Source organism: Doryrhamphus excisus, linkage group LG4 (assembly GCF_037039965.1).
Source record: "Doryrhamphus excisus strain RoL-2023G ecotype Guam linkage group LG4, RoL_Dexc_Guam_v1.1, whole genome shotgun sequence".
In the NCBI taxonomy this organism is placed as follows: domain Eukaryota; kingdom Metazoa; phylum Chordata; class Actinopteri; order Syngnathiformes; family Syngnathidae; genus Doryrhamphus; species Doryrhamphus excisus.
Genome location: NC_136360.1, coordinates 20,730,733 through 20,754,000, shown reverse-complemented (window position 1 = coordinate 20,754,000; position 23,268 = coordinate 20,730,733). Strand labels below are relative to the sequence as shown.

The window sequence follows — 23,268 nt, the reverse complement described above, 5'->3', positions numbered from 1 at the left end:
ATGACTTTGTTACAAAATGTTGTGTAACTTTGTGACTGTCTTTCCTGTAAATGAAACGCTTCTTTACTGATACACTCCTTTTGTAGAAGCCATGCCCCAATGTGTTTTGTTTATATTCTCATCTCACATGGGTGGCTTTTTTTTTTTTGCCATCGGCCTGCTATAAGTCGTGCTACCGTCACACTGTGAGGTGGTCTGAGTGCTGATAAGAGCCGTGATATCAGCAAACAGAAAAACACGGTGTCCTTGCTTATCTTTGGCTAATCTTTTACCTCCACCAAGCAAAATTCTTGTCGTTACAGCTGGAGCACCATCACCGCTCTTTCCTAAAAGGGTTGCCTTTGGGATATTCTGGGATGACGCTGGAATTATCTTGTTTTTATGTGCAGATCTGCTTACCTGTCAGGGTCTTATCTTTTTGTTTTCTGGCCTTAGCAAATATTGTTTCCCTCCTCTGTGTATTTGAGCTCTGTTGAAGATCTGCAAGTCAAGCCAAGGTTCCAATTCTCCAGTGTAGGTAAAAATGTGATCTTGTTTCTGCTGAGCTCCTTTTATGAGCTCCTTTTACGTAACTATTGAGTAATACTGCAATAGTGTTAAAAACACTATGTGTCATGAAGCCAGTTTATGTTGACTTTTCCTCAGGCGTGGCCAGAAATGGGTCATAAGTGACCAGATAAGTGGGAAGGATTTCAGTGAGGATTTGAGCTACAAATGGAAATGGGAATCTTGCCATAGAGTCACTGCTTGCATGGCTGGAATTGCTGCTTCTGTCCTCGTCTTTGTCGGCTGCAGAAGAGAAGAAGCCTTTCGGATCAGCTGTTAGGGGAAGTTGCTGGTATGGTTCGTGTTGGTGTTTACATTGTGTTGTTGCCCGGAATGCTGACTCTGACACGCGGCCATATAACCGCATTCAAACAATAACCTCTTTGCATCGCGCTACTCTACTCTATGAGCCCTCGTCCTGTGAGGGACGGTGTCTCCCACGGCACTGTAAACTGTGTTGCCACAGTAAAATTGGCCGTGACTTGGCACGGGCTGGTTATCGATTTCAAGGTATACCTCTTCTTCTTTCTCTTTGGGCTTTTCCCTTCAGGGGGCGCCACACCAAATCAACCGCCTCCATCCAACCCTGTCTTCTGCATCTGTCTCTCTCACACCAACTACTCATGTCCTCCTTCACTACATCCATAAACCTCCTCTTTGGTCTTCCTCTACGCCTCCTACCTGGAGGCTCTAAACACAGCAGGTATACCACGGTGTGAAAATGTCACAGTTTCTAAAGTGCTAAAATATTGCATCATACCATCCGAAGGTATTAGAGAAAGTGGAGGCCCAGCACGGTCACTGTGTGGGAATACATGGTCATGTCCTGTGTTAAAATACGCTAATATAACATGATGAAGTGAAAACATTGTACTTCCATACCATCTGAATCTCATACCGGCCCGTGCCTAGCCCTGATACATAATAATAATAATAATAAATAATACATTTTATTTGTATAGCACTTTTCAAAATACTCAGAAACTTCACAGAAGAATGGAGTTGAACAAAAGCAAGCAAACAGAGCAAAAGATACACCAAAATACAACATTCATTCGTTAATACACAGTCAAGACACGAGAAAAAGCGGGGCGGGGCACAGCAGTCAGGTATAATCAAAAACAGATTTAAAGAGGTGGGTTTTTAGTGGTTTTTTGAAACTGGGGTCAGATCGTGGAGGGCTTTGTAGGTTATGAGAAGAACTTTGAAGTGAATGCGTTGGGGAACGGGAAGCCAGTGGAGGTTTTGGAGCACAGGGATAATGTGTTGATGGGAGCGGGTGGAGGTGAGGAGGTGGGCAGCGGAGTTGTGAATATATTGTAGTTTGTTGAGGGTTTTGGAAGGTGTACCCTAGAGAATACTGTTGCAGTAGTCCATTCTGGAGGTGATGAATGCATGGATCAGGGATTCAGCGGCAGAGAATGTAAGTGATGGACGGAGTCGGGCTATGTTCTTAAGATGGAAAAATGCTGTCCGGGTTAACTGTTTGATGTGGGGTTCAAATGAAAGGGTGGGGTCCACGAGGGTACCAATGTTGCGAATGAGCGGGGATGGAGTGAGGGTGGCGCTGTCAAATTGAAGATAGAAGTTATGGGTGGTTGTTGTTTTGTTTTTGGGACCGATGTTGATAATATCTGTTTTGTCACTGTTAAGTTTAAGAAAATTTAGTTCCATCCAAGTTTTGATATCAGTTAAGCAGTTGGTGAGGGTGGAGTGGATGTTGGAGTTGATGGAGGTGGTGGAAATGTATAGTTGAATATCATCGGCGTAGCTGTGGAGTAACTGTTTGAAAATGACTCAACACAGCCATTATTGTCTATGGTAAATAGCTGGCAACGAGAAAGAGCTAAATCGTCTTGATTCCGATCAGGCATGGTGGAGGTAGCATCGTTGTCTGTGTGAGCACAAGTTCTGCTTTCATTTTGCATTTGATACATTTTTTTTAGCGGCTCACTTCATTTAGTTAAGTCTTTGTGTATGTGTTGCATTAGCTCGGCTCTTCAACACATGCCCACTTACAATGGACCCGACTCTCTGTAGAGAAGCTTCTCTAGCTTTGCCATTTATTTGTGCCTTTTTTTCTGCGTGTGTTTCAGACCACACTGTTATTGTTCAACCAGCTTTTCTCTCTGCTTGGTTGGAATCACATGTTGCATAGTAATGACTGCATTTCTGTGACCTGGGATCTGTCTACCTTTTTAGCATTCAGGGTAAAGTAGCCAGATGACATTGGTGTCAGTGTTTTTATCATCATATTCTTTTGAATTCAACTCCTAGAGAGAATACTTGTTTTTATACAAAATGTTTTGTATGAAAAGAAACCTGCAGTTTATTACCAAAACAAGGAACAAGCAATAATACATTTAATAAAGATGCACATCCACTTACAGTACATTCAAATTATGTTTGAAAAGATATTTCTTTAAAAAAAAAGTTCTGTTTTTACATTATAGTAGTTTATAAGTTGTTTTTGTTTTTCAGATTGTGCTGTGAATGTTCACAAGAGCTGCAAGTCTCTGCTGGGTGAGTGCACCAGCACCAAGAACAAGGTAAACACTTCACTGAAGCGTAGACAAACAATGGATGCAGTCCAGTGGACCTGCCCAAGTAGCCTAAATACAGTCATGGCCAAACCCAATGATTCATTTTCACCCAGTCTGCCTCTATTTTTACAGTATGATGGCAATTTGCATGTACTCCAAAATGTTATGAAAGGTGATAAGCTGAATGCCAATAAAGTCCACCTTTGTCATGAAATTAAACTTAATCCCACCAAAATACATTTCCACTGCATTTCAGCCCTGCCACAAAAGGCGCAGGTGACATCATCTTTTGTTATAATCTGGGATAAAAAGGAAACACATGCAGTCGTCATTGCTTGGCTCAGAAAGAGCTTCACATACAAGGCTATTGCTGTGAGTAGAATGGCACCTAAACCAACCATGCAGGAGAGACGTTCAGTTGTTGTGTTTCTTTTGGCTGTTTCCTGATTTCGGAGTCGCCACAGCGGATCTTTTGACTGTCTCTGAAAATTGATTTAGCTGCGGGATTGGAGCACCACCAGTGCAACTCTAGCTCAGGAATGGTAGCAGGCAGGCGTGAATGCATCTGCACAGATACAGGCAGTGGACTCCTCAAGACTGGCGTACCATTTTCTCTGTTAAATCCCCTTTCTGATTGTTTGGGGCGTCCAGAAAAAAAGTTTGTCCAGATAAGAAAGGGTGAGCGCTCCAGTCAGTCCGTAGTCATGTCAACAGTAAAACTTCCTGAAATCATTCATGTGTGGGGTTGCTTCTGAGCCAAGGGGGTGGACTCACTCACTATTTTGTACAGCCATGAGTAAAGAATGGTACCAAAAGAACATCCCAGGGCAACTTCTGCCAACCGTCCAAGAACAGTTTGACTAACAATGCCTTTTCCAAAGACAAAAGTGGCAACTAAGTTGAAGATAGTCACAATATACCATCTGACAAATGTAATCTAAAAATGCTGAAGCAGCTCACTTTATGAAAACCAACACTTTCTAAACCTTTGGGCACCTCCGTATGGTCGTCCCTCGTTTATGGAGGTTAACTGTTTCCAGACTCTCTAATGTGAAGTGAAATTCCGCCAAGTATGATTCAATGAACTCTTTGAATCATCTGCGTATGAACTCGAAGAGTTCTCCAGCCAGTAGCTCACAAGCTACCATTAGCTTAGAATAAATTCAAACCAATGCTGGAAGTTGTAGAGCGTTTTCTGTGAGGGTTATCATGTGTAGCTGCTCTATAGGAGTCCACAACTCAATAGAAAGGGCCGAAAATGAGCATGATAGGTCCCCTTTAATTGTTTGAAATGGAGTGAGGAAGGAGGACAACGAAGCCACTTCCACACAGAATGAGAGACGAAACTTTTTCCACTTGATGTCAGCCATGGCATGTCCGTCTCTAAGGTGATGTCTCCCACATTACTGATGCCCAGTGACCACAATAGTACATAGGACTTGTCTTTCACTACAAACTATACATTTTTGACTGGAGCAGGCATCATTATGAACTCTTGAATCATACAATGAGTGCGACTTTGTAGGAGCGTTTTCGGAATATATATATATGTCCTAAATTTACAAGAACAAAACTTGTAATATACAAGAATAGTCGGAAATTCACAAGAAAAAAAGACTAATATTAGGAGAATAAAGTTGTGGCACTGCCGGAGACAGCTATGAAATAGGGGTATGTGACCGTTGGCCTTGGCCATGTGGAGGGGCGGGGTAAGGAAGGTGAAAGGAAGAAGGTTTACATGACATGACAAAGTTAAGATTGAAGTAGTAACGTACTACAAACGTGATCGGAAATTTCATTCTCCAAATCTCCAATTTTTCTCAATGTGGCCCTAGTGCTCTGTCATACATAGACAAACATTAAAAGTGCTGTCAAAAGTCAAATTAGTCATTCTTTGAGGACATATTTTTACGCTGTAAGAAGTCACAGTCAAAGTATTTTGTTTTGGTTTTGCAATTGACCTGGTTAGTGGGACTGCCTGGACAAATCTGATGCTGTGCTTCTCTATTCCACACAGAGAGATTCTTTATCAAGGACTGGCCTGTCTGGCTCCCCTAATCTTGGTGAGTATAAATCAATTCATTTTAAAGTTCCACCTTATACAACCCCCGACAAAAATTATTGAATCACCAGTCTTGGAGGACGTTCATTCAGTTGTTTAATTTTGTAGAAAAAAAAACAGATTGCACAAATGCCACAAAACTAAAGTAATTTAAAACTGCAATTTTCTGGCTTTAAGAAACACTAAAAGAAATCAAGAAAAAAAGAAAAAGGGAAAAAATATGGAATCAACCTGTAAATTTCCATTTCCAAAACGAACACATGCATCAAATTAAATCTGCTCATTAGTCTGCAGTTAAGAAAGAGTGCTCACACCTTGGAGAGCTGTTGACCATGAGGACTGACATGAATCATGGCTCCAACACAAGAGATGTCAATTGAAACAACGGAGAGGATTATCAAACCTCTTAAAGACGGTAAATCATCACACAATGTTGCAAAAGATGTTGGTTGTTCAGTCAGCTGTGTCTAAAATCTGGACCAAGTATAAACAACATGGGAAGGTTGTAAAAGGCAAGCATACTGGTAGACCAAGGAAGACATCAAAGCATCAAGACAGAAAACTTAAAGCTTGAAAACAGAAAATGCACAGCAAAACAAATGAGGAACAAATGGGCAGAAAGTGGAGTTAATGTCTGTGACCGAATTGTAAGAAACCACCTAAAGCAGGGGTCTCAAACTCAATTTACTTGGGGGCCACTGGAGCTCGGGTCTGGGTGAGACTGGGCCGCATCAGGTTTTCCAAAAAAAAACAAAAAACGCATTTATTAAAAACAGAAAAATGAATACACTTTGGTTTAGATTTTCTACAAGAAAAGCTCTGATAAAACATTCCACTGTTCTCAAATATCTTACTTTTTATTTTTCTACACAAAATAAGATGAAAAATAAATAATCAAATCAAGAACAAAGAAAATCAATCAATCAGTAATAAATAAATAAATATGATAATAATAATAATAAAACGGCAAATAAAAACTTAGGAAACCACATATAGTTGGTGGGTAGACAAATTATTTTTTTCAGATTATAATTAACAAAGCATTATTAGAGCCCTGTAGACATGACAAAACACGACTATAGTCACATTTTTACTCTTTTTATTTACAACATATTGTGCAACTGCAGGGTCTTGAGACACATGCTAACTCGCAAACTAGAGAGCTAGCGACCTAAACGGTAGCCTTCAAGTTATTTCCTTTAAACTCAAGTAGCCAAAAACTTACCACTTCCACACAGATAGGGAGGATAACTATTAACAGTTATTTAACCTTTAACATGAACATGAATCAAACGTAATAATTTTTTCTGGGTACATGATACCATATAGCATCCATATCAAACTTGCGCGGGCCGCACTGCCATTAAACTTTCATATCAAAGCGGGGGCCTCAAACTAGTGTCCCGCGGGCCGCGTGTTTGAGACCACTGACCTAAAGGAAATGGGATTTACATACAGAAAAGCTAAATGAAAGCCATCGTTAACACCTAAACAGAAAAAACAAGATTACAATGGGCTAAGGAAAAGCAATCGTGGACTGTGGATGACTGGATGTCATCCACAGTCATATTCAGTGATGAATCGCGGATCTGCATTGGGGAAGGGGATGATGCTGGAACCTTTGTTTAGTGCCGTTCCGATGAGATTTATGAAGACGACTGCCTAAAGAAAACCTGCAAATTTCCACAGTCACTGATGCTATGGGGCTGCATGTCAGGTAAAGGCACTGGGGAGATGGCTGCCATTACATCTTCAATAAATGCACAAGTTTATGTTGACATGTTGGACACTTTTCTTATTCCATCATTTGAAAGGATGTTTGGGGATGATGACATCATTTAAGATTATAATGCATATTGCCATAGAGCAAAAACTGTGAAAAATTTCCTTAACATAAAGGACGCCAGCATGTACATATGAAAAACAGTGATTATTGCAAGCGATAAAAAGATATCTGAATACAACACAATTAAATACATGTATTTGTACGCTTGTGTCTTCGTTGGAATAGGTGTGTATGCTATGTCAGTTGGTTCGCCGTGTTCTTTTTTGGTATTGAAATCCTTAAGCAAAGATTGATTTAAGTTGCTTTTGTATCGATATAAGCAGACCAAATTGGCTGGCGGGAGATGAAAAGGGCATCGTAGTAACCGGATTATCATAATAACCGGGTATCGTACTAACGGAACTAATTATATCATAAAAGACTAGAAATTTGCCGGGAAATGAAAATAGTATCGTAATAAGTAGTAATTCGTTATAACCGATATCGATATAACGAGACTTTACTGTAGCTGGCAACCCAAGGGAGCACCCATCATTTTATCCTTCACAGTCTGGGGCTGTCGGCACTCATGCACTCATGCACTTGAAAGGTGTGTCATCTTGGCAACCTGATGACACCCAGATCTATATTGCAACTAAGCCCCCCCTAACAGCCCCCCTACTGCCCTGACTGACTGTCTTCAAGCCATCACTAACTGGATGTTCATCAATATGCTCAAACTTTCAATATGCTTGTATGTTAATAATGTGAAGTTCTACTTATAGGCTCTACTTATAGGCTCTCACTCTCCACACTCATTGGCCCATCCCCTTACTATTCAAATTGATGGATTCTTACTTCCTACTGTTTCCCCAAGTTAAGAGCCTTGGAGTCATCCCTGACTCACCCAAAGGCACACACTCCCTTCCAATCCCACATATTTCACACTCTGCTTTCTTCCGTCTTCGCAACCTCTCCCGACTCCCACCCTCAGTCTCGCTGTCTCTCTCTCTCTCGCTCTCTCTCTCTCTCTCTCTCTCAGGCTAATAAGCAAGCCAATAAGCAGGCTAATGTAGTAGTAATAGGCTAATTAATAATATAATAATGATTATTATATAATTGATGACTGCCCACTGGACAGAATGGTTGCAGAGCTTGAGCAGCGGTTTTGCAGTGTAGATGTAATGGTGGCCTAAAACAATTGAGTATCTCTACTAAATCTGTCCAAAAGTGGGAAAGTTACGTATATCCCGGTTCTTGTTCCTTATTTGTTTTTTCTGATATTTAGATTTTTTTGAAGGTCTACTACATTCACTCATATCACTCATATTGATATATTCATATTCACTGTGCATCTCCATCACCAATACTGTAAGTATTACATGTTTTCATGAATGTGCCTGTTACTACATGGTTGCAGCAAGGATATAAAACCTTGTTGGAGGTGTTTTAATATCAGTAGTTCTAGACGGGATAGGTGTGTCCCATTATGTGCATTCTTACCTGCCTCTTTTTAGCGTTTTTTCTATCTTTACAACTCCGAGAAAAGAGAGATGTGTTCATGTTTCACATAAGAATTGTGGATGATAAAGTTCCCAAAAAAGTGCACTTTACCTTTTTAAGCTTTTAAACTGAGTGGAGAAGAAAGTAGTAAGAATTCAATTCAACTTGGTCTTTTCACTCTTTGACTCAGTGCATGCGATGGTGATGTGATGCAATGTCTACACCTAATCCACGGTTTGTCATTATTTGTTGTTTTATTTGTGTCACCATTTTATTCATTTTTAAAAAAAAAACGTGATGCAATGAGGGATGCCTGTACATGCTTAACTGGAAACAGATGACTTCAATGGGTGTTATTGGGTGTCATCATATCATTTTTCCATACATTCATCTCACTTCTGGGTCATTTCTCTCCCAGCACTAAAGGACCGGGACCGAGGACTCGAACACTCCTCCTCACAAACCCTGAATGGGAACCCAACTTTTCCCAGCCCCCCCGGCATGACCATCATTCCTCGGGGACCAAATATCCAGCCGAGTGCGTCCCACTGCGCCACCTCTCCCGCATCCCCGACTTTAAACCCCAGCAGCTCAGGGTCAGTGACATCACCACTTCCTTCTCAATGCTGTTGAATGTGCCTCAAATGAAGGATCTTAGAATTACCGTATGAATAAATAAGCCCGGACAGAGAAATAGTGTAGCTATTTGTTCTTCCTGAGCATTTATTTTAATTAGGACCTGTGGTTTGTCATCCTTCAGATCTCTCTCTGGGGAGATGGATGAAACTGATGCTCTTCGTTCCAAGCGCTTCACTGAAGACACCATTTCCCTCGTTCCCTCCACCGCCGAGTCCATCATAGTGGAAGGTAAGCTGTCCACCTTTTTACAGCCTGGTTCCTGTTCAGTCTGGAGGGGCTGGAAGGTGTTTTCTTGTGAGGTCCGTCAACAGCAACTCACTCCCCACTTGGTGTCCTGAGAGGAATTCTGGTGGGATTTGGGCGCTGAGGAAAGTAGTTCCAGCTAGTTGCTGGGGACAGATAAGTAAAGAGTTTGGATTCTCAAAACAATATGGCTTCTAAAGCATCATACATTTGCATCCCAAAACTGCCTACTATAAAAAAATAAAAATGAAAAATCAGACCTCATAAATTGCTCTCTGCTGTTGCATCACTTGGAGCTCCCGCCCGTCCATTGGTACGCACATTTGCTTCACCAGTTTCACAGTGTACTGCTGGGATAGTGAAAGTAAACATGTCTGTCTACATAATGATGTTTGTCAAATTGACAACACTGTTACAGTACAGACAACAACAGTTACAGTATGCATTACCGACACCTAAAGGCCCACGAGAGTAGTACATCATATACGTATGTAGAACTGTGTAGCCCGTCACACAGACTTGTACTTGTGCTTTTTTGTATTTACTCGTGTTCCAAATGACAGTATAAACGCCTGAGTCATTTACGCCGTTGTGCTTTTGTTCTCTCCTGTTCTCAGATGCTCACTATGCTGCAGTACGGGCTGATCTGGAGTCCGATGCGCAGGACCTGGAAGCAGAGTCCTGGAGTTTGGCAGTTGACCAGCAGTATGCTAGGAAACACTCGAAAGAGGCCACAAAGAGACAGGATGTCATATACGGTTGGTGCTTCTATTGCTATTACATCAGCAATGTATGCTGGCCATTTGTGATAACCTATATAAAACATAAATATTAATTAAGGCTGTCAATCCATTCAAATATTTAATCACAAATATATGCGATCTGATATTCATCCTGATACATCCATGGGTCAAGATACGATTAAAAAAAAAACGCAAAAATCTCAGTTAGGATCTGCTCTAGTTACAGACAGGCATTGCCAGGGACAGCTGTTTGGGGACTTGTCAATGTGACCATGACTGAGGACAGGAATGGATGGAAATGGCATCAGCATTTTCAACGCATCAGCAAAACATACTGTACATTAGAGCCATCTAATTCATCTTATTGTGTAAAACTAAAACGGGTACAACATCAAATTAAAAGCCCTAAATGAATACAGAGCCAGCATCCATCAGTGCCAGTCTGGACTTTGTTTTTCGGGGAGGTGCACCCGAGCCAAAATGCACATTGGCATTTGGCACTGACAAGGTCCTCACAACTTTTTCATTCATTTTCTACCGCTTATCCTCACAAGGGTTGTGGGGGTGCTGGAGCCTATCACAGCTGTCTTCGGGCGAGAGGCGGGGTACACCCTGGACTGGTGGCCAGCCAATCACAGGGCACATATAGACAAACAACCATTCCCACTCACATTCATACCTATGGACAATTTGGAGTCACCAACTAACCTCGCATGTTTTTGGAGGAAACCGGAGTACCCGGAGAAAACCCACGCATGGGGAGCACATGCAAACTCCACACAGAAATGGCCAAGGGTGGAATTTAACTCGGGTCTCCTTGCTGTGAGGCCTGCGCGCTAACCACTTCATCGCCGTGCAGCATCCTCAACTTATGCATTCCCGCATTGCGTCAGCATTAGGGATCAAATATGAGGTGAAAGAAAAAGGGGAAACTACAATAGTCCATCTGTGGAGCGTGGGAGAAAGTTACATGGTGATTTCTCCATTTGCATTATACATGCAAAACTTTGGGTTTTCTAACTGTATGTTGTTGGAATAAAATAATGGCCTATATTTGGAAAATTGATATCCCTTTACAAAGAATTGGATGTAGTTATTTGATTTTTTTTTCATTGTGCTAGAATGTTTCCTGCTCACCCCATGCTTGGGGGTATGATGTGCTCTTTTAAGAATTATATAATGTTCATGATTCATGTTTACATCAACAAACATAGCATTTGAATCATATCAAATCCTTTGTACACTGCATCAAATTATTCTGCTTTAAAAATATGTCATTTTTTAATCGTATCTTGCAGGGGGGAACAGCACTTTTTAAAAAAAGATTTGCCAAACATTCACAAAACAAGTTAATTTCAGCTAGCTTACAATGCTGTCATTGGGATACATCTATAAAGAAATGTGTTGGTGTTTCACATGAGGATTGGGAATGATTGGCAAAATTCCAAAAAAAGTGCAGTTCCCCCTTTTTAACCTGTGTATCTAGATGCGTATGGAATCGTTTACCATCCATTTTCTACCGCTTATCCTCACGAGGGTTGCGGGTATGCTGGAGCCTATCCAAGCTGTCTTTTGGTGAGAGGCGGGGTACACCCTGGACTGGTGGCCAGCCAATCACAGGGCACATATAGACAAACAACCATTCACACTCACATTCATACCTATGGACAATTTGGAGTGGCCAATGAAGCTAACATGTTTTTGGAATGTGGGAGGAAACCGGAGTACCCGGAGAAAACCCACGCATGCACGGGGAGAACATGCAAACTCCACACAAAGATGCTGCATCCCTAATATCATACATAAAAAAAATAAAAACATAAAATCGTCTTAATTGCAATTAAATGTTTTAATCAATTGACAGTCAGGGTAAATAATAAAAAAACAATAAAAAATGTGCCAGCGTACACGGGCTGCACTGGTGCCATGACCAAAATGATATCTATTGTAGTGATGTCACATGTCGCTTTCTACATCTGCAGAGCTGATGCAGACCGAAATGCATCACGTGCGGACGCTGAAGATCATGCTGCACGTTTATGTCAAAGAGTTGAAGGAGACCCTCCAGCTGGATTCGGGCAGGCTGGAGTGTCTCTTCCCACGCTTGGAAAACCTCCTGGATCTCCACATGAACTTCTTGTCCCGTCTCAAGGAACGGCGGCGAGACAACATTGTTTCTGCCACCGAGGGGAACTACACGGTGGACAGAATAGCGGACGTACTGATTGCACAGGTAGACCAGATGCAAATGCTGAGCAGCCCTTTTGGTTTTTGTTTGGACAATGTTTTTGGTGTGCAGTTTTCAGGTGAAATAGGTGAGAAGATGAAGGCTAGCTACGGTGATTTCTGTAGTCACCACTCTGAGGCCATGGGCTACTACAAAGAACAGATGCAAACAAACAAAAGGTTCCACAGCATCATCCGGGTGAGACGCTTATATCTGATTGTTTTTCCACAAGGGTAGAAATCTCCTTGGAGTCTCAATGGAGTCAATGTTATATTTTCTCCTTACAGAAAATCAACAACCTGTCCATTGTGCGAAGGCTAGGAGTGTCCGAGTGCATTCTGTTGGTGACCCAGCGTATTACCAAGTACCCCGTCCTTGTGGAGCGCATTCTGCACAACACTGAAGGTCCTTTGCATGCATTTTGTTGTTTTTCACTTAGAATAAAGTGTGTTTTGTTGAGATTTGGCTTATTTCCCTTAGTGGGTACTGAGGAGCACTCTGAGCTGAACCGAGCACTCGCCTTCATTAAAGACACTATTGTTCAAGTGGACGCATTGGTTAACGTGCACGAGAAGACGTGTCGCCTTCGTGACATCCACAACAAGATGGAGCCCAAGGCGCTGGGGAAAATCAAAGATGGCCGAGTGTTCCGGCGGGAGGACTTAGCACAAGGTCGGAGGCGGCTGCTCCACGAGGGGACTGTCAACTGGAAAGCTGCTTCTGGCAGGCTCAAAGGTTGGGAATATGACACAATAGAGGAAACGCTTCGACCAAGAAATGAAATTATGCATGTCATAATTAGGGATGGCAAAAATAGATTTTTCAGCCCTAATTGTTGACCTCATCTTATTTTATTTTCCTTTCAGATATTCTTGCAGTTCTCCTCTCAGACGTGTTACTGCTGCTACAAGAGAAGGATCAGCGATATGTATTTGCTGCAGTGGTGAGTAAGCCTATGGGAATGTACTCCACATGTGGCCACGGGGCCATTTACCGCCCACGGGTGCACTTTTATTGGCCCACAGCACATTCTAAAATTATCATTGAATTTAAAGGAAACCAAGAGAAGAAAACTGCAAAAATGGAAACAAATTAATTAATCTAGCAAGTTACAATTTTACCAGAATAACAGTGTAATACTGTAAAAAGTGGAAATATTAAAGATAGTATTTATATAAGTTGTAATATTATGAGAAACAAAACAAAAGTTGTAATTTTGGGGACAATTTGGATGTGGAAAAGATTATAATGTTCATGTGATTAAAATGAAAATATTATGGCAATAAAGTCAGAAAATGTACATGAAGAAAGCTGAAATGGTTGGAAAATAAAAATCAAAAAACAGATCAAATATCTAAAAGTCATATTCTAACAAGAAAAAATTGTTGTAAATTTTACGAGAATAACCTTGTAATATTGTCATTTTAAGAGCATAATTTACGTTTTCTAGGAAAAAATATGTTTAAAACAAAATAATGTTGGAAAATGAGATTGGAGGGAAGTTATAATTTTATAGGAATAAAGCCATATTATGAGAATAAAATTTGCAAAGATTATTGAAGAAGAAAGTAGAAATGTTTTGAAGGAAAAAAAGCAAGCGTAAAAATGGGTTAATAAGATTGAAGTTGATCCTAAAATAGTTTTTTTCATCTATATTAAAAAAGTTTTTTTAAGGGGAATGTATACTTTATAACTTCTTAGCATTATTTATATGGCCCTCACTGGAAAAAGTCTGGACCTCCTGGCATATGTCCTGAAGTCATATTTAAAATATTTTTCATGGGCCCTTTAGAGTGTGACACTTTAAATTCCATTAAGTAAATACCCTAGTGTGGCATGCAGGTGACACGAACCAGTGTTGGCGCTACTGGCCATCAATGTTCTGCTTTCCCTGCGCTAGGACAACAAGCCGTCGGTCATCTCTCTTCAGAAGCTGATCGTGAGAGAGGTGGCCCATGAGGAAAAAGCCATGTTTCTGATCTGTGCCTCCTCCAACGAGCCGGAGATGTACGAGATCCACACCACCTCCAAGGAGGAAAGAAACACGTGGATGGCACACATCCGGCAAGCCGTTGAGAGGTAGGCGCGACACGGCGCACTTTCCACTACGACGGTTGATTTGGCCACAACTCGACTCATGTATGTCCTGTCCCTGATAGCTGTCCTCATACAGAGGAGAGACTGTTCAGTGAGGAGGAGGAGGAGGCCAGAGCTTCCAGGTTGAAAGAATTTCAAGGTACCGTCCCAATTGGTTGGAAATGAAACTGTGCTGTTGACCTGCCCAGCCACGAGGGGGTGCTGTGAATGCATTTATGTACGTGAATCTATTAGTACTGCTACCAGTGGCGCCTATTTCCTTAAGCCCCCTTAATAATTTTATATTTTTATTGATTTTTTTATTTTTTTTACAAAAAATATCCGACAAATGTCATATAATAGGGCAAAAGCAGGCTAATAAGCAAGCCAATAAGAAGGCTAATACTAGCCTACTACTACTACTACTACTAGTAGTAGTAGTAATAGAAGTGCCAAATGTGCATTCTTGACAACTGGTATTGACATTTACATTAGGAGTGTAGAGTATATATTTTAGCTTTTCAACAAAACACGCTTTTCTTTGGTATTTGACTGAAAATAGCTGACAACCATGGCCTTGGGCCACAATTGGAGAGCATATTGCATAATACAGTAAAGTCTCGTTATATCGATATCGGTTATAACGAATTACTGCTTATTACGATACTATTTTAATTTCCCGGAAAATTTCTAGTCTTTTATGATATAATTAGTTCCGTTAGTACAATACCCGGTTATTATGATAATCCGGTTACTACGATGCCCTTTTCATCTCCCGCCAGCCAATTTGGTCTGCTTATATCGATACAAAAGCAGCTTAAATCAATCTTTGCTTAAGGATTTCAATACCAAAAAAGAACACGGCGAACGGCTGCTTCCAGTCAACTCTATTTTTCACACTTCCACCACCAGAGCGCAGCACACACACACCGATTCCCGCACTTCCTGGTTCACAGGTCATGCTCAACCCGCCCCACATAGCTGGCCAAACACATGCCTGCAACAGAAGAACCAACTGACATAGCATACACACCTATTCCAACGAAGACACAAGCGTACAAATACATGTATTTAATTGTGTTGTATTCAGATATCTTTTTATCGTTCGTGGTTTCTCTCGTGTGTATAGAATCTATACACAAGAACGCAGTTGGTTCTTCTGTTGCAGGCATGTGTTTGGCCAGCTATGTGGGGCGGGTTGAGCATGACCTGTGAACCAGGAAGTGCGGGAATCGGTGTGTGTGCTGTGCTCTGGTGGTGGAAGTGTGAAAAATAAAGTTGACTGGAAGCAGCCGTTCGCCGTGTTCTTTTTTGGTATTGAAATCCTTAAGCAAAGATTGATTTAAGCTGCTCGACATTGTTCTATACTATAGAACAATGTCGAGTGCATTATTGCCCACTTAATGCAGTTCGGCGCAGGATCGGATATATGGATAGTCTGGTTATATCGGTATTTTTTCCGACTCCCGAGAATATCGATATAACGAGACTTTACTGTAAATGCAATAATCAGGAGGCTTTTTTTTTTTTTTTTTTTACAGATTATTGTTTTCATGTCCTGATTTAAGTCCTTACTGTTGTTGTTGTTTGTCTAGAACGGTTGAGCCAGAAGGACGCCGTCATCGTCCAGGCACTTTCTGAGAAGCTGCAGCTTTTTGCAGACATGGCAGACTCTGTCGCCGGTCTGGAGGACACACCTTCCCGCTCCAAATTACTGTTAAGGGGTGATGCCTCAGATCTCCAGCAGGGGGAGACCTTACTCAAAGGCGCCATCACTGAAGGTAGGACGGACTGGATGATATTCTTGATACTCTATATACTTGAGTCACCTTTTTTTGCTGTGATTTCTGCATTTCCTCGCCAATATTTTTCACGACTTCAACCAAAATTTTCACCTTTTTGTTCATTCAGTGGAAAACCTCCAGAATTTGCTGCAATCTGGAGTGAGAGATGAAGTGCTGAATGAAGGGAGTGGCTCTGGACCCCTTCCCAGAAGAGCAGACACCTTTGGGGGCTACGACAGCAGCCCCGCCATCCTCACTAAGAGTGAGTCCAGTACACTTGATGTCCTGAAGAAACCCCCCATCTAATGGGTCGTACTTTTATGCACTTTGTGCCATAAATAAACTATGAATTATTAATAAAATGATATTTACCCCCACCAAAAAAAACGTGCTTTTGTTGTTTGAAAGGATTTATGGGCAAATGGAGATATTCATCGTTCGTGTGTGACTTGTGTTATCTTTATGTGTGGTCTCTTTGGTCTCACTGTTGTTTTTTTGTGTATGTGTCATTGTTTGTGTCTGTGGCCTTTGGTGTTCCTCTGCCAGATGGCAGTGTGAAGAAGAACTTTTCTGGTGAGTCCAGAAGCAGAGACCGAAGCCAGCGGGCCAGCTCTGACCCTCAGCTCAAAGATCTCTGTGGCAGCCAAACTCTGGAGCAGACGGTAGGATTGACATACACAAACACAATCTTTATTTCCTGTGTTCAGCAAAGTCCAGTGCTGAGATTTCTCTCCCAATGTTGTCATAAGGAAACATTCATGGACAACTCGAGTCTATCAACTAAATGCTGCATTATCCAGACCCGACAAGTGAAATGGCTCAATGTGCGGCCCGCCACAGATACATTTGGAGCGTTTGTGGCCGACTGGTCACCTGCACTCACAGACACATTAATGTCGGGTCTGCCAGAAGATAAGTAGAGAGTAAAGAGTTTTTGGGGATTCTGAAATGAAATCCTGCATGGCTCTTCTCAACGAGCGGGTCCCCCATCTCTGAAAGCACCCGCAGGCAGCTTTATACGTGTTTTGGTTTTCATCTGTATTTTTATTTTACTTCAGTTATCCCTTTTATGCTTGAAAGTATGAGTAATAGGCTGCATTCAACCATGAAATGGCATGATTTATTCATTCATATCATTTTGAAAAACCGTAATGGAGTGAAGCCATGAAATTGGAAGTGTAAATGGCGAGGGATATTACAGTAAACCTCGGATATATCGGACTCGGATATATCGGAAATTCGCTCACAACGGACAGATAAAAAAGAACCGATTTTTCTGTAATGCATTTCCAATAAAAATTCATTGCATATATCAGATTTTTTATAACGGATTTCGCCTATTTCGGACAAAATCTCCAGTCCCGTTCCAATTTCCCTGGCATATATCGGATGGCCGCATTGGTGTCTTTCTCCTGGCTCCAGATTTAGGACAAATATAAAAGTGAGTGACGTCAATAATACTAGCACAGCAGTGAATGAGATCTTAACCTCACTATTGGAAATAACGTAGGCCTGCCTAACGTAGGGCGTAACAGGGCCTAGCTTAATTAACAATTTGTTATGCTCAGAGTCCAATAAAGTTCAATTCTCATTACCTTACGTCTCTTTTCATTGCCCAGTCCAGGTACATTGGAAACATAGTCAAGGAAGTGCCTTTTTATAACGGATAAAATCCGATTTACGGACATTTTCCGGTATACACATATAACGGATTTCGCTTATATCGGACAAAACCAGTGGGAACAATTGAATCCGATATATCCGAGGTTTACTGTAGTATGCTGTTCTCAGCTACAGTATGTTTATAAATATTTGTTTTCCATTTGATGATTTTGATAGCAAAAGATAACGTTGCGTACGGCTGGTGTTGCTTAGGTTCATGAAAGCCGCTGCACTCCAACCAGATGGAACCGGTTCTGGTCCAGCTCGTTCCCCGAGGCAGAGGTTGGCCCCACTTCTTTTATCCATCGCTTGTTTACATGCAACGTTGGCGGATTGAGGTGTTAAAGTGTGATGGGTTGGGATATTTTAATGTGGGATAACCTTCTCTCTTCCCATTGCAGTTCTTCGACAAAGTGCTAATGCTTTCACAACGGCTCTACAGTCTGCAGGTAACACGATGCCATTTGCACGCTGCCACGCTGTTTATTCATTCGCTATACATACACTTTAGGTACACGCCCCATAAAAGACCTTGTACAAGAGCAATCAAAAACGTTTTCAACCAAACAGATTGGTATCATCTTGGTGAAGGCATAAAAGCATCTCATTGATTACAATAATCCATTGTTCCAGACCCAGCCGTGATAAGTGAATTTCCACAAAGTAGGATTTAATCTTAATGAATTGAATATTTTCATAGTTAAAGCATAGAGAGCCTGTTTACAATTTTCTATATTTGCTTTTTAACAATTACAGAGCCCTCAAGACATGAAATAACACCCCTATAGTCACCTTTCCATTTGTATTACCCAATATAGTTGACATAATTGGAAAATAAGACATATTGGACAATTAACATAACGTTAACAGTTGGGGTTTTGTGGACAAAAGGCTTTACACTCCTATTAGCCAGTATAGTAGACAGAATAAGGGTAAATAAGCTGTGTAAAACGTAAATAGAACTCCTGCTGGAGCAGTGTTGCGGTAAATGTGTTCCCCAGGAACCTTAGTGTGGAGTCTAGTGCCTGCCTCAGAGAACACCAACACCCAGTGGCCAATGTAGTACACAGTACTACAGTTACAAATCTAATGCTTCTTCTGCCTTGCTTTTGTATTTTAGTTCAGATTTTTATATTTATAAAATGCATAATTCACGCCAAGATTAAGGACAATTTACTTAAATATGCATTGTTTTGAAAGCTAACATTCAGCCATGAAACGGTAATCATTAAGTTTTAAAAAATGTTGGATGTTTGGAGGCACGTCTGTGCTTTGTTTTGAAGGTTGCGCCACATAAATTTGACGACGCTTCTATGCTTTTTGTGTCTTTATTTCCCTTGGCTGGTGTCAGGCCATCATATCCCAGCAAGACAGCCACATTGAGCTGCAGCGCGTCTCGCTGACGGAGCGAGCCTCGCTACCCGGGCGCCACCGCGGCAACGTGCTCCTGGAGCAGGAGAAGCAGCGCACGCTGGCACTGCAGAGAGAGGAGCTCGCCAGCTTCCACAAACTGCAGTCTCAGCATCGGCAAGAGCAGCAGCGCTGGGAGAAGGAGTGCGAGAGGCACCGCCAACAAGTGGAAGCCACAGAGGCCAGGCTGCGGCAAAGGGAGGAGGAGTGCAGGCGGCTGGAGGTAACGTGGTCAGACCTACCTGACAGTCGGCGTATTTGCGTGACTTGCACTTCAATTACATCAACAACAAAACAATGGATGCAGGAGCGTCTGGCAGAGGAGAGGGTGGAGCTGGAGAGGCAAAGGGAAACGTACCAGCAGGACCTGGAGAGGCTGAGAGAGTCCACTCGAGCTGTGGAGAAGGAGAAGGAACGCCTGGAACACCAGAAGAAGATCAAGAGGAAAACCATCGAGGTGGGAGAAGGCGTACCACAGAAGGCTAGCGTTTAGTAGCGAGCAGAGTTATTCAAACAATTTTCATCACATCGGAGCACACAGTATGTTCAGGGCTAAACTCTCATTCAAACTTTTATTAATTCTCTAAGTAAGGCTTGAACATTCATAACCACTTTTTTTTTACCATTACATACTAAAGCCAGGGTGAACTATTGGGCTGATATGAGGTCATTGTGCTATACCGCTTATCCTCACTAAGGTCGCAGCCATGCTGGAGCCTATCCCAGCTGTCTTTCGAGGCGGGGTATCCCTTTACAGCCTTGTCGCTATCATGGAATAGTGTTTAGAACACATGGCTTACACTGTATCGTGCCAACTTTGACGTTGTTTTTTGTTTCCGGTGTACCAGCAGAATAGCATCCTTTTTCAAAATGTGTTTATAGCGTACTTTCAAGCCAAATGCTTCTGTATAGATGTTCCTTCGTAGCAGTCATCAGTGAAATGGCCGCTACCTTACTCTTCTGGAAAAGAAAACAAACTTACAGTATCACTCCAACACATCCGGCAGCAACACAAGAGTTTGGCATGACTACTACAGTAAAGTCTCGTTATATCGATATTGTCGGGAGTCGGAAAAAATATCGATATAACCGGACTGTCGATATATCCGATCCTGCGCCGAACTGCATTAAAAGTGGATACATCGATACAAAAGCAGCTTAAATCAATCTTTGCTGAAGGATTTCAATACCAAAAAAGAACACGGTGAACGGCTGCTTCCAGTCAACTTTATTTTTCACACTTCCACCACCAGAGCGCAGCACACACACCGATTCCCGCACTTCCTGGTTCACAGGTCATGCTCAACCCGCCCCACATAGCTGGCCAAACACATGCCTGCAACAGAAGAACCAACTGCGCTCGTGGTTTCTCTCGTGTGTATAGACTCTATACACACGAGAGAAACCACGAACGCCAGCATGTACATATGAAAAACAGTGATTATTGCAAGTGATAAAAAGATATCTGAATACAACACAATTAAATACATGTATTTGTACGCTTGTGTCTTCGTTGGAATAGGTGTGTATGCTATGTCAGTTGGTTCTTCTGTTGCAGGCATGTGTTTGGCCAGCTATGTGGGGCGGGTTGAGCATGACCTGTGAACCAGGAAGTGCGGGAATCGGTGTGTGTGCTGTGCTCTGGTGGTGGAAGTGTGAAAAATAAAGTTGACTGGAAGCAGCCGTTCGCCGTGTTCTTTTTTGGTATTGAAATCCTTAAGCAAAGATTGATTTAAGCTGCTTTTGTATCGATATAAGCAGACCAAATTGGCTGGCGGGAGATGAAAAGGGCATCGTAGTAACCGGATTATCATAATAACTGTGTATCGTACTAACGGAACTAATTATATCATAAAAGACTAGAAATTGGCCGGGAAATGAAAATAGTATCGTAATAAGTAGTAATTTGTTATAACCGACATCGATATAACGAGACTTTACTGTACTTTCAAGTCAAATGCTTCTGTATAGTTCCTTCGTAGCAGTCATCAGTGAAATGATCACTACCTTACTCTTCTGGAAAAGAAAACAATCTTACAGTATCACTCCAACACATCCGGCAGCAACACAACAGTTTGGCATGGCTACTATTTTGATGCAAAATATACTGAACCAAGTTGACCATCTATCTCCTTTGTTTGGCCTTTCTTCAACGGTCCCATGTGCAGACTTAATCACAAAATGCTTTCGTGCAAAAAAGTCAGTTCCGTTTGGGGCTTTGTCTGAAAGAGTTGTTGTTTCCAGCTCTCACGGCATCACAGTGGGTGTAATTATAAACACACACATCTAAACCACTTCAAGACGAGCCAACGCCCCATCTACGTAGCCCCCACCCCATTCTTCTTCTTTACATCTGTGTCCATCGTGGCTGGTTCCATACTTGCAGCCCATTTTCCTTTCCTTGCAGAACAATGTGACTTTGTAAGTTTCATGGGAAAGCTTTGACTCACTACGGTAATCCCTCGCCACTTCGCTCTGTGAATATTGCATCTTCACTCTCCCACCGTTTTTCAAAAGTATTCATTCATAAAGTATGGCCTGTTATTAGTCAAAAGTATGCATTTAGGCCGACCGTGTTCCCTCATTTATCATTCGCAAAATGTCCAGCAATATAATTGAAATCCGCAAAGTGGCCAACTTAATTTGTTAACAGTCATTATATATGAAGAGCTTGCAACCAAAAGGCGCTAAATCCATTTTGACTGATTTCGAGAAAATCAATGATTTTTAACTACGCACATATCAATCTATTTGGTCATCAAGTCTATATTGCAAATGAAAGAGCTATCAATATAGGTCATAAAAATGCATGCTATAAAAATCCTGCACACACCATGTATTTTATATATATTTTTTAATTATTTTTTTTTCCGGATTTAGCGCCTTTTGGCTGAAATGATGGATTTAGCGCTTTTTGGCTGAAATAAATTTGAAGTCACCTTTAACTTCTTCAATGGCATTGTTGTAAAAGAATGTAAGGTGCTTTAATGTGCTATGCTAATAAAATAATTACAACACAGAAGCCATTCTCAACATACAATACAAAATAATTATTATTAATTAAATTATTAAAAATGTTATTAAAAGCAGTGCTCATATTTGACTGCACCATGAAGGTGACAGTGACAAAAATCATCTCATTACAAACTCTTTACATTGTATGTTTTTTAGTACAAGTAAAATAATGTTTCTCATGAAAGTTGGAGGTGTCAAGGTAGAGACATGCCTTTTATGGCGTAAAAAAAACTTCCATGTTACAGAATACTGTAAAAACACAATTTGTGTTCTCCTGAATTGCATAACATACTGTAACTATCATACGTGTACTTAATGTACACAAACAAAACAGGATGCGCACTGATACTGGCTTTCTGTATGTGCAGTGCCAATTGTATTCTTCTCTCTGATTGGTCAGATTATCAATAGATGGGAAACTTGGGCCAATCAGAATAAAGAATAAAGAAAGGGATTTAGCTCCTTTTGGTTGAAATCTGAAATGGAAATAGCGCCTTTTGGTTGAAAGCATACATTTCATATCACTTTTTTTCATATTTTTTAAAATGATTTCAAGACCAAAATATGTGATTTGGATACACATGACAGAGGTCTATTAAACTCATGAAAAACATGCAACTTGGATTTAGCGCCTTTTGGTTGCAAGCTCTTCATATGTTTCAAGGCTGTACAGCCCCTCACCATACATTTTATACACTTTTCTCAGACAGGCATGAACATTTTCTTACTACATTTCTCTCCCGTTTCAACACTCAAATAAGTTGAAACCTTCCTTTCAATTGTAATGATCAACCAACAGGCGGAGACGACTAATCATTAAGTGACTATATCATTTTCAAGCATAAAAATGGCAAAATGACGCAAAACACAAATATTGTATAAGGCATTCAGATGATGTTGTGAAGTGTGTCGAGTGTCTGTTGACGGTTAAGACGAGCTGGGCGCAAGAATAAACATGCCGCTTGTCTTTTTTTGAGTAAATCATCATCATAATCAGTCGGCTGCGCGGCAGGCGATCACAAATTTTCTCCATTCAACTCTATTTTGTGC

At 41.2% G+C, this 23,268-nt stretch overlaps 1 protein-coding gene across 1 annotated transcript in view; it reads left to right on the top strand.

Annotated features, from left to right (window-relative positions):
* arhgef18b (rho/rac guanine nucleotide exchange factor (GEF) 18b) overlaps nt 1-23,268 on the top strand; it is a 79,605-nt gene that overhangs the window by 38,152 nt on the left and 18,185 nt on the right. The window contains exons 11-29 of the mRNA XM_058072732.2: nt 3,028-3,095; nt 5,107-5,152; nt 8,838-9,015; nt 9,180-9,286; nt 9,919-10,059; nt 12,027-12,277; nt 12,344-12,469; nt 12,559-12,676; nt 12,752-13,006; nt 13,138-13,214; nt 14,172-14,350; nt 14,431-14,507; nt 15,943-16,128; nt 16,259-16,393; nt 16,678-16,793; nt 18,007-18,075; nt 18,195-18,242; nt 19,145-19,426; nt 19,511-19,660. Coding sequence (XP_057928715.2) covers nt 3,028-3,095; nt 5,107-5,152; nt 8,838-9,015; nt 9,180-9,286; nt 9,919-10,059; nt 12,027-12,277; nt 12,344-12,469; nt 12,559-12,676; nt 12,752-13,006; nt 13,138-13,214; nt 14,172-14,350; nt 14,431-14,507; nt 15,943-16,128; nt 16,259-16,393; nt 16,678-16,793; nt 18,007-18,075; nt 18,195-18,242; nt 19,145-19,426; nt 19,511-19,660 — 2,609 coding nt within the window. The remainder of the gene's footprint in view (nt 1-3,027; nt 3,096-5,106; nt 5,153-8,837; nt 9,016-9,179; nt 9,287-9,918; nt 10,060-12,026; nt 12,278-12,343; nt 12,470-12,558; nt 12,677-12,751; nt 13,007-13,137; nt 13,215-14,171; nt 14,351-14,430; nt 14,508-15,942; nt 16,129-16,258; nt 16,394-16,677; nt 16,794-18,006; nt 18,076-18,194; nt 18,243-19,144; nt 19,427-19,510; nt 19,661-23,268) is intronic.